General features: G+C 32.8%; 1 protein-coding gene across 1 annotated transcript in view; it reads left to right on the plus strand.

Moving 5' to 3' along the window:
- CDK17 (cyclin dependent kinase 17) overlaps nucleotides 1–12,315 on the plus strand; it is a gene marked incomplete at its 3' end in the record, with an annotated part of 84,773 nt that overhangs the window by 58,794 nt on the left and 13,664 nt on the right. The window contains exons 5-9 of the mRNA XM_084255093.1: nucleotides 222–347; nucleotides 8,962–9,018; nucleotides 10,076–10,190; nucleotides 11,160–11,254; nucleotides 11,417–11,479. Of these exons, the coding sequence (XP_084111219.1) occupies nucleotides 222–347; nucleotides 8,962–9,018; nucleotides 10,076–10,190; nucleotides 11,160–11,254; nucleotides 11,417–11,479 (456 nt within the window). The remainder of the gene's footprint in view (nucleotides 1–221; nucleotides 348–8,961; nucleotides 9,019–10,075; nucleotides 10,191–11,159; nucleotides 11,255–11,416; nucleotides 11,480–12,315) is intronic.

Raw genomic sequence — 12,315 nt, forward strand, 5'->3', positions numbered from 1 at the left:
GTCATTTATGAAAAACTGCATTTTATACTTTTGCTTACAGTATATATTTTGTGGGCCATATATATAATCAAAATAGGTAACATTGCAACTGCAAAACAATTTTACAGTTACTTATCACTAAGAAATAATAAAGAACATGAATCCAAAATTTAAATACCCTTGTTTTTCTTTGTGGTTACCTACAAATACCTTTTTTCCTTTCTCTCTCTCTCTTTTTAAAGGATTTAAATAAGCGGTTATCACTGCCTGCAGATATCAGAATACCTGATGGATATCTTGAGAAGTTGCAGATAAACAGTCCACCATTTGATCAACCAATGAGCCGAAGGTCACGTCGAGCTTCCTTGGTAAATATTTAGTCTCTTATACTACACCATCAGATGTTTGTTTGATTTTCTAAGTGTAAATATTTTATAATTTTAAATTTAATTTTTGAATAAATTTTATTGCTTTGGCTTTTGTATTTTGTTTTCCATTCTTAAGAGTTTAAAGATGGCTATTGGACTAGGTCTTAAGCTATTTTATATTTTATTTTGGTAAACTATTAATATTTTTATTGCCATCTAGTCCCTGCTAGCTGTATAGACTATATTATTATATGCTAGATATACAGGAAGTACATAAATGATAATTGTATTCTCTATGAATAGAAGATTTTTTGCAGTTTTTAATACACTCTTTTTTGTAAAGTTAATATGCCAATATTCAGATTACTAAAAGGAAATTTGAAAAATCCCAGAAATCTCATCATGCTTCCTTCCAGTTTCCTTTCTGTCCCCCTCCCCCCTTTTTTAAACTACTGTAAACATTATCCCTGACTCTAAAGTCAAGGATTACTTTTATCCATGTTTCCCATTGTTTTGATTATGTTATTAGTACATTTTAGGATCCAGACTTTTTTTAAATCCTTATTTATGTACACTACTTTAAAAATGCTTTTGATAGTTGTTATTTTTACTTGAACTTTTAAACTTTATAATTATGAATCTATGAATTGTCTGACTACATTTTTATACAAGTTTATATATGTGTTATACAATGTGTATTCCAGTATATTGGAAATACGTAATGTGTATTCTTTTTGTGGTTGGCTTCTTTGTTTTGTGTTTTATCTAGACAGTTCATGAATTTTTAGTTATTTGCTTTTATTTTCACCTGGTATTTCATCATATGAGTACACTATACTTTATTCAGTTTTCTATTAACAGACATTTACATTTGGATTGTTAGTTTTGGGCCATTATCAAATAGTGCTTCTATCACCATTCCTGTACATGGGTTTTGGTTAGCATATGTAAGTATGTTGGGTACATATTAGGAATGGAATTATTGGGTCAGACTGTATGTATATGTTCTGCTTGCCTAGATACTGTCCAAAGAATTTCCAAAGTAGTTATATAGTTCGCCCTATCAATGTGTGAAAATTTTCCTCAACAATTTTTTATATTGTCTGCTCCCCCCCCTTTTAAAACCTTCACTCTTCTGGTGAATATGTAATACTATCTCATTATGATTTTATTTTGTATTTTCCTGATGACTAAGTTAAACACCTTTTTTTTAATGTTTATGGATCTTTTGCAAAAGTTAACTGTTCAAGTCTGTTGTCTCTTTTCCAGTTTTTTGATCCTTTTTATATTGTTTTAGGAATTCTTTATGCATTTTATATAAAAGTCCTTTGTTAGTTGAATGTTACAGATGCCTTCTCTTAGCATGCAGCAAGTGACCCAGCAGTGGTTACTGAAAGAACAGCTTTCCCTGTTGCAGGGTCACCTTTGACATAAAGTCAGGTGATTGCATCTGTGAGGATTTCTTTTAGATGACTGTCATCATAGTTGAGGTATGAATAAAGTGCTGTGGGAAAACAAGAGAGACAGCAAACAAAATGTCTTTGTATAACACAGGTTTACAGAGGAGATACAGCTTGAGCTGGCTCTAGAAAGTTGGGTAGGAATTTGTCAGGGGCATTTTAAGGAGAGGAAACATCATGAACTAAAACCCATAGGTATGAATATGGGCAAAATTATAGCTAATGTGAGGGGAGGATGTGGAACAATATTAAATAGAGCAGATCCAAACTGTAGAAAGCTTTGGATATTAGGCTAAGGAGTTGGGACTTCATCCCATGTAATGGAAGGACCTCAGCGATACTTAAACAAGAACTCACATGATCCCATTTTTTTTTCATAGCAGTAGTTTCAGAAAAAGTACAAATGATAAAGTAAAAGGAGAGAAAGTGTAGCGGCAAGAAGATGAAGTAGGAGTTTATTCAAAATTAGGGGTGATATGGCAGTCATGTGGAAATGGAAAGTAGAACACAGATTCCAGGTACTATGTAGAGCTGAAATAGGCAGTACCTGGCACCCAGTTGAACACTGTATCAGAAGAAGGAGCAATTGATAATTCCTGTGTCAGTAGCAGTTGTTGTATAACCTTTTTTGTTTTGTTTTGTTTTGTTTAAAGATTTATTCATACAAGAACTGGGGTACAGGCCAGAGGTCCGGGGGTTGGGAAGATTCACCAGAGACAGAGTGGGGAACAGAACAGGCAGACTGATTGAAATACACTGCTGAGGGGAGCAGCGGGCAAGTCAAGAGAGGTCTGCTGCACCATGTGTGGTGCAACCTGGCCGGCCAGCTGGGGAATCAAACTGCACTACTGCAGTGGCTGGTGATAGCTTGATAGCACTGTCTTTAACCCCTGTGCCACCAGGGAGGCCCTGCATCACCTTGTTACCTATGTATCCTACAGCATTTTTATCCACCAAAAACCTTGTGTTCTACTTGCATATTTTAAGTATTTTAAAGAATAAAGCTTATGCTGTATATAATACGAACACATTATTTGACATTCACCATACATAGTAAGGTAAAAGTATAATGTCAACTTGATTTTGGTATAGGTGTAGATCATAGTTTTGTATCACTGCTTAAGACACTTTTATTCAAATACCTTTGTCACTTGATTACCTAGTTGAAAGTGTTCTTTGGCTATTAGTTTTTGTCAAAGATTTATACTTAGTTTTGGAGTTTATTAAATGTTCAGATTTGGGCTAATAGTTTGATTTTATCATCCGTAGTTCTTAAAGCTTTGTCATTTAAGAATTTTTTTCAATCTACATAAATTTAAGGAAAACAGTGCCCTCTAATCAATGTTTAAGTAACAGGTTTTTATTATAATTGAGTGTTCCTATCCACCTTATTTTTTAAATCTGAAGTGATTTATAGATTTCAAATTATGCTAAATGTGTTTGGTTTTCTCACCATGCGTTCATGTGCCTTTCTAAAGCATGGTTTCTTTGGAATGTACTAGAAAATTATTCTTCAGTAACCTACAATAATGGACAGGAAGGGGAAGGGGATTTATGAAAAAGAGATGGGAAAAGAAAAAGTCTTCACATGTGTGAATGCTCATTTTCCATAGATAATATAGTCTTTTTCTAAAATTTATTTTTCAAGATAAAATCTTAGCCTTTCTAAAAGTATAAAGCTTTGCTTTCATCAACAATAATACGTACATAGTAGAAGTAACCTAAGTCCCTTGAGTACAAACTAAGAAACAAGTCAGAAAATTCATCTCTTGTAGAGAAAAACATACAGTTGAGTTGATTGATTCTTAATGATCGTCAACCTCAAATAGATCCTCAGTATTGCTTTATTGACTTAACAGTCTTTCTCTTGTTAACTGTTACTCTCTCGCTATAAGCAGGTGATCTCTTTCTACATAATAAAGAAGAAGGAAACCATTACCAGAAACTCTCATTTTCTAAATAGCAAATGTGCATATCTACCTATACCATTTCTCATTCCTTTCTTCCCTTTTAACTTTGAAGAATTGTCCTTCTTCCTTTCCCATCTCCTCAGGAGGCATAGAATACTTGTTATCCCTATGCACGCATATGTATTCAGTTGATTTTTAATATAAAGAAACTAAGTAGTTTTAGATATACAGAAAAAGTCAAAAGATAGCATACAGAACTCCTATATACCACAAACCCAATTAACTTTATAAACACTTTGCATTACTTTAGTACATTTGTCACAACTAAGTAACCAACATTGGTACATTACTGTTTACCAAATCCTACACTTCATTCACATTTCCCCAATTTTTCACTGATGTCCTTTTTTTGTCCCATCCAGGACACCACATTGCATTTATCATCATATTTCATGTTAAGGATATTGATTAACAAATTGATGAAGTGCTATTTAGCATTCACTTATGGTTGATAAAAAGTAGAAATTAACATAAACATAAGATTTGTGGGAAAGCCTGTATGCCACTAGATAAGATCATTTGAGCATTGCTGGTCTTACAGTGTTGATGACACACCCACAGGAAGTTTTGTGGGATTAAGTGTAACTTCGGTAGACTGAAAATCTGTAAGTGAAAATTTGTCTTCATTAGATTGATATTATAGGTTCCACACATTATAAGAATTACTTTTGCCTAAACATTAACTGTTGAATTCCTTATTCATAGCTTTACCAATACAGATTATTTATAGTCCTTTCCTGTTTCTAAGAGGTGAGAAAATAAGTATCAAATCCTAATGTATCTCAGAAATACTAATACATTGTGGGTTATAGAAGTGAGGTTCAAAACCACCCACAACTTAATTTACCTTTGATGTATTATGTACATGGTCAAAGTCATATCATGATGAGGGTAACAATTTTTTTTTGTTGTTTTGTTGTTTTTTGTTTTTTTGATGGTCTTTTTTAAAATTTTAACATTTATCCTTTTTTTACATTTTTAAGACAATATTTGCTTCCTCCCACCCCATAGAATTGAGTCCCCGTAGAATTTCCTTCCCCAAGGCACACATGCACCATCACCACAGTCCCCTGTGCTCCTCCCTCCTTCTCACCCCTCACCTTCCTCCTCCCCTGCAGTATATCTCTGTTTTTTGTACTGTTATTTTTTTTTTTTTTACACTGATGTCTTATTTGGTTCCCCTGTATTCCTGTTATAAGTGAATCCATCTGATATTTTTCTTTTTCTTTCTGGCTTATATCACTGGGCATAATTCCTTCTAGCTCCATCCACGTTGCTGTGAATGGCTTGAGTTTATCTTTTTTGATTGCTGAATAATATTCCATTGTGTATATATAGAGGGTAACAATTTTTGTAAGACTAAATGACCAAGTAAAATAATTTCTCTCTTTTCTGTCCCCCATATATCTAAGGATAGAATAAATTTCTGTCAGTAACAACAGTACAGTAATTCTCACAAGTAGGGAAATGGATGTTTGGGGGAAAAAAAATCTTCATTTGTTGCCAGTGTTATTTACATACATATTCATTTTTAGAATGACATCTATAGACTTTTGTATATACACCATTGGTTTGGAAGCTTATTTAGAACTGCATTGCCACCATGTTACTAGAGCTTTACAATTATGCCATGGTTATATTGCCAGAGCCAAAGTAATTAAGAAGTTTTCCATAATACTCAATACCCCTTAAGTTATACTGAATTATATGGAAGGATATTATAAATTATAATTGATTTTGTATTTCAAAAGAAATTTTCATGTGCATATGCTCTACGAAACCATCTGAACAGGAATTTGCTTGAGGCTGCCAAGAAGCCAAGTATTTTCTTGGAGGATTGATGTATCAGAAATAAATACTTTTGTTTGGAAAGCAAAATTAAGGGCATTTTACTGTTACATTAAAATATAAAACTTATTTATTCCCTTAGCAATCATTTCTATCTTTACAAATTTTTAAAATATTCTAAAATAATCTAGGGTGGAAATCAGTCTAAATTGTGACTCCGTTGAAGGCGGAATCTTATCTGTCTTTTCACTATTTCTCCAGTACCTAGCATTGTGCTTGATAAATGTTGAATAGATGAGCTTTGTCCTCTGACCTCTGAATAATTTCTGGAGGACAGCATGTCAACAAACTAGTCATTATATCTATTGTTAATCTCGTCATGTTCAAATAAAAGTACAAGTAAATTTTCTAAAGTTTTTCAAGATGCAGCAAGTAATATCTGAATGCAATTATTAAATCTTTAAGGTTAGAAATTATTAAAATGGGTGGGGGGTACACTTTATTCTTTTAATTGGGTTTTGACAGACAACTAGCGTAACTGTACTTACTCTGTCTGAATTCTCTGCCTGCATAGGTGGAATTCAGCAATGTTGTTTATTTTGTAGATTAAATATTCAAATTTAACTTCATAATATAGTACAGTATTTAATTTCTTTTCTAAAAGCAGAGTTCTAGCATATTTTAGTGTTCGCTGAATTTCAGTCTCTGAAGGGTGACCCATTATATTAATTTTATATGTACCTCTTACAGTTTACTCCTTACTTTATATGATATAGTAATCTCTGTAATATCTTTATTTTTACCATCTTGAACTTCTAGGCCACTCAAACACTCTTTAAAGCAAACCTCAGCATTTTTGTCATAATCTCCATTGAACCAAGTATGACATTTTAAGGGTATGCTAGAATTTATTCACTTAAAAAAATTTCCCACCCCCTGATAAGAAAAAGTTCCTAGGTCACGGTCATATTTTTTCTGTGTGCCTGTGGTTGGTAACAGGTGGTGACATTTTTCCTTCAGGGATATGCATTGTTTATTGTTAATGGTTTACATTTATTTCCATTATAGTTTTTTTTCCCTTCATAAAAGCTATGACATAGACTTAAAATTCATTGCAAAAAGTATAGTTCTATACTTTGAATTTGAAGCACCTCAATTTTAGAGATTGGTAGAAGAAAATAATTTATTATATCCTAATTTGTGTGACGTTCACATTAGTCAATAAATGGAGTAAATTAAGATCATATAAAAAGGAACTATTAAAAAGATTACAGAAGCCTAAAGATTATTCAGAAACAGGCTCTCATGTACCAAACAGTGAGTTTTGTTTGCCATGTTTCCCATATAAATTTAAAAACTCCATTTGCATTTGGAAAGTATTGTCTGTTATAATTTTACTTTATTATTCTGCAGTTATTGTTAATAGAAAGCATGAATTTAACATACTGAATCATATTTGAACAATACATGGGTGGATGGTGTGTGATGGTTCCAAAACCATTTTTTTTTTTTGAGATTTTTCATATATTTATTTTGCATAGAACTGGGGTTCACACCAGAGGTGCGGGGTAGGGGGTGAGAGGATTCACCAGAGACAGTGGGGAGCAGAAAGGTAGAGCCGCTGAAATACACTGCAAAGAGCAGTGGGAGAAACAGGAGAGGTCTGCTCTGCCATGTGGGTTAGCTCCCTGACTCAGGCTATTGTGGTGGCCTTCAAGGTGGTAGTGCCGACACTTAATCCCTAAGCCACTAGGGAGGCACCCCACCAAAACCAAATTTTTTTAATTGAAATTTATTTGGAAAGCACTGTATACAGAAAAAAGGGTCATAACAAGCGCAAAGAGAAGCAGTTTTTCAGTCATTTCAGTAATACCGCCTGGTGACTACTTTTTATTAGTTTGCCAGAATTTATCAGTGTTCTGTTCATGTTCAAAATTACATGTGGACATGTAATTTTCCTCATGACTTTTAACATGCCATGATAATATATCATTGTATCAAAAAGATAAAAATTCCTTGAGGGGCCTCTGCTACTTTGGACCACTCAACTTTAGGCAGTTTGCCCTCTAGTGCAAAGTGGTAGTGAATGGTAAGTCAAATTGGCCGATGTAATTTTTATTTTATTCAACACTTCCAGAAAAATTGCATATTTGAACCTCCAGAATTCGACTAAATTACAATATTTAATGATACAGCATAGTTTATATAACTTTGAGCTGGGATTGGATATAAAAAATATTATTTATTTCCTGGTTATTTATTTATGGACATTTGTACAATTTTGAGAAATTAATCTGTCCTGCCTTTTCCACTATCTGCAAGGTACTAGAGAGCAATTTTAAAAAATTCTTTTTCTCCTTTTATGTTTGTTAACTTTTTCTATTTCTACTCAATCCCTAAATTTCCATATATATATTTTTTTGTTCCTAAACCTTTTATGTTTTTATTTTTGTTTTTTTTTTTGTTTTGATTTTAGTATTTAAATGTTAGGTTTCTTTTACATATTTGGGTATAATGCCATCTACTTCATTTATTGACTCCATACAAAATAGGCAGATAAGCTTGAGGTTTGAAAGCATTGGTTCTGTGAACACACTTTTAAAGCCTTTTTTTTTTTTTCCTTTGAGTGGGGGGGGTTAGCCAAGGAGGTTGAAACATATTATTTCTCCTGTGTTAGCCTTTTCCTGATCCAGTAATAGAGTGTGACTTTCAGTTGTCTTTATTATTTTTTTAATTAGAAAGCCTGAAACAAATTTTTTTTTTTTTTAAGATTTATTTATTTATTTATTTATTTATACAAGCACTAGGTACAGTCAGAAGCGCGGGAGGGTGAAAGAATTCACCAGAGCCAGAGCAGGGAACAGAACAGGCATACCGACGAAACACACTGCTGACGGGAGCAGCAGGCATGGCAGGAGAGGTCTGCGCGCCAAGTGGGACCCTCGCAGGTGGCCGGGAATCGAACTGGTGCTGCAGAGGCTGCGGGCAGCTTCACAGCCCAGCGCTAAACCGCTGCGCCACCAGGGGAGGCCCACAAATATTTTACTTTTTGCATGCTTCTTAGGAAACTTCAAAATTAGTGAAGAAAAATTATTTTGCAATTTTGTTAAAAAGAAAATCATGTAGTTATCCTTTATAAAATTTTTTATAATCTTAAAATGTACTTCATGTCTTACAGTCGGTATTTTCATGTCAGTTTTAATAGTGAACTTTGGTGTTTTTGACCCTGTAAGTGTTCCAACATTGGTTATATATATTTTGAAAACTTGACAGATACAATTTAGTTATAATCAAGATTTCTCAATTCCAAGATCATCTTTAAAGCAGAAGAGTTTCAGAAATTGAGGGAAAAAATACATTTTTAAGAATAGTAAATTTATAATTTTTTATTTTCAGTCAGAAATTGGGTTTGGGAAAATGGAAACCTACATCAAATTGGAAAAGCTTGGAGAGGTAAGTAAATTATTTCAAAAATTTCTCTTGTTTATTATCTGAACTCTTCTGTTAGTCCAGTTTTTGCAAACCTGGAAAAAATAATGTAAACACTATTGTTCAAAGGATTATATCTTTTTCAGAAAAGGCAACCAATGTTAGAAGGAAATTAAAGCCTTCAGTGAGTAAAATTAGCCCATCTAGTTTAGCCCTCTTAAACTTAAGAGGAAGTAATTTTTTTATAACCTGATAAAAATCCTTTAATCCTTTGTGCTTTAGCACAAAATATTGTGCTTTCTTGGTACTAACAAATAGACATTTGTTAGTAGCCTCCTACACTCTCCTATCTGCTCTCATGGGAAATTGCATGAGTTCAAACCTGTGAAAAATCAAAGTACTGTCTTTGATCAAGATACATCTTGTTAAAGGTGAAGGTAATATTTGGCTAATAAGGCCTTGGTCTTCTTGAACTTGCTAATGGTACTGGCTGATTTTGATGTTATCTTACTTTCCAAGGTGAGAAAGGGCAAAAAAAAAGTAATAGAATTAGTTAATAGTGAAGCCTTAAGAGAGTTTCAGGACTGTCCTAATACTAAAAGAAGTAATCTCCTGTATACAGTGTTATGTCATATTTTTTAAAGGATAGTTAATGTTCAGAAATTCTGAACTTTGGAAACAACGTTTTTATAATTTAATAAGGTTATTTTTAAAATTTTAGTTAATGTGTTAGTTTCCTTAATCTCCACATACTGTTGCAGATAAAAATATCTTTGATCCTAATACTCCAATGTTAATCTGATACAAAGTATAAAAAGTAAATTAACTATTCTTCCCTATGTTTACATATTTTTGAGGCACTCTGTAGGGTTGGTTATAAATTATAAGAGTCTGGAAGCTATGCATATGGAACTGAAAGTCCTCTTGGCAGTAGGAAAACCAAGACTAATCATTGTGACATTTTCTTTACAAAATGGAATTTAATATGTGCTGAGATATTCAGGTAGGACTTTATTGTATAGATGGTATAAATAGAGACTCATGTTAACCTTTGATGTATTTTTCAAAATATATTTTATAGGGTACATATGCGACAGTATATAAAGGAAGAAGTAAGTTGACAGAGAATTTGGTGGCATTAAAAGAGATCCGGTTGGAACATGAAGAAGGTGCACCATGCACAGCTATAAGAGAAGGTATAATTTGATCTTTGTGAGCAAAATACATTGTGAAATTAAAGTAGAGCACTTTAAAACTAAAGCTGCATAATACCAGCTAATTTTTTGCAAGTAAAAAAGACCTCAGATATAAAAATATTAATTACTGGAAGATATATTTAGACCTCACAAAAGCTAACATCTAAAGTCAAAGTATTCAACAGAAATGAATTATTTTAATGTATAGCTTATTATGAAGTCACTAGAAAAAATTGCCATGGCTAAATATTCCATACCAGAAATGTTACATGGGTGCGTGGAGGGAAAGCAAACTGTAAATGAGTATGTAATACATATGTTTGTATCATGATACCATTTAAAAAAAAAAATAGCTTATCCAGAAAAATCATTTGAATAATTGATCAGCAGTTAGAAAGAGAAAAAATTCTTGTGTGTTCCCTCTAGATTAACCCTGAAAGTCTCAATAGGCTTAACATTTGAGAGGGGAAAAAAGATGATGATGATGATGATATGGAGAGTATTTTTGTAATATTGGGGACAATTCAGAACCATATAAGAAAAAAAATAATTTTATTAAAATTTCAATTATAAATCTCCTTGGTGCATTCCTGTTTTAAACTTAAGATGATCGTGAGGGTCCTCCCTGGTGGCATAGGGGTTAATAAGTCAGTGCTATCACTGCTATCACAACTATGGCCCGAATTCCATTTTGGCCAGGATGCTAACCCACATAAGGTGCAGCAGACCTTTCTTAGTGTATTTCAGGAGATCCCCCTGTTCTTCTATCTCTGGTGAATCCTCTCACCACCGCCTCCCCAACACACCTCTGGTCCACACCCCAGTTCTTCTATGCATAAATAAATAAATCTTTTTAAAAAATTAAACTTAAGATAGTCTTAAACTTAATTAGTTCATATATTAAACTTTAGATTTTATAAAGAGTGGCTGCCACAGACTAAATAATTGATTTTCTTTTCGCTTTTGCAGTTTCACTATTAAAGGATCTAAAACATGCAAATATAGTAACCTTGCATGACATTGTTCACACAGATAAATCTTTGACCCTGGTCTTTGAGTATCTGGTAAGTATTTAATAAGAATTCAGTATTTAATAAAACAGTGAATTGGATTTTTTAAACAACAGTAGGGACATTATTATTTTGTTAAATACTATTTAAGTAAATCATCAATACCTTCTGAAAACTACATATATATTACTTTGTAAAGTGCTGTATGATTTTCAGGATAAAGACCTAAAGCAGTACATGGATGACTGTGGAAACATCATGAGTATGCACAATGTAAAGGTAAGTTTTAGTGTGTCGTTTTCAGTTGTTTCGTGAAAAATGGAATTTGACTTTTAGAATATAATGTAGTATATACAGATCTTGACTCCCATACATCTGAGAGTTATAAAGTTCAATCTTCAACTGAAAAAAAAAAAAGCCAAACACTAAGCATAGATGAACTGTCTTGCATTATATTTACCAGCCTCAAAACTATTCTATTTCAGAATTTTCTCTTCAACATTTTCAGTAGTTTATTGTACTCAATATATTTACTTTCAAAATCCAAATGATTAAAATAAATAGAAATGATAATGTATTCTGCAAAAGGCATCCTTTAAATGGCAAACTCACCTACTATATTTAAAATGGTACTTAATTATAAAACAGTAAGTTTCAAGGTACTAATCTACTGAATAGCACCAGGAACATACAAGTATTGCAAAATCTGGTTGGAAATACCAATCTATACTGTCAGAAGGGAAAGTAAGATAATTATATTTACTTATGTACATATCTAAACATACAAGTAATGACAGAAAAGTTTGGCATCTTAATCAGTGCTAGATGAAACTGCAAAATAAAGTAAAATCAAATAAAAATGTTTGATATAGTTGAGTTCTTGCAGTAGGTTTCTTTTACCTGAGTGTTGTGCACAAATTTAGCAAACATGTATTTATTTAAACTTAGTCAACAGTTTGTGAGAAACTGTTCTGGAAATAGGCTTGCCCAGCTGTGTGTTTGAGGCAGTTCAATTGTGTAGATAGTGACTTTAAATTTTTTGAAAATAGTAGGTTTGGTGGATACAAAGGAGAGCTAGTTTCTTTTACTAAATAAAGGAAGCTTTAGAACATACG

The sequence above is a fragment of the Talpa europaea genome, assembly GCF_964194135.1.
Source record: "Talpa europaea genome assembly, chromosome: 15".
In the NCBI taxonomy this organism is placed as follows: domain Eukaryota; kingdom Metazoa; phylum Chordata; class Mammalia; order Eulipotyphla; family Talpidae; genus Talpa; species Talpa europaea.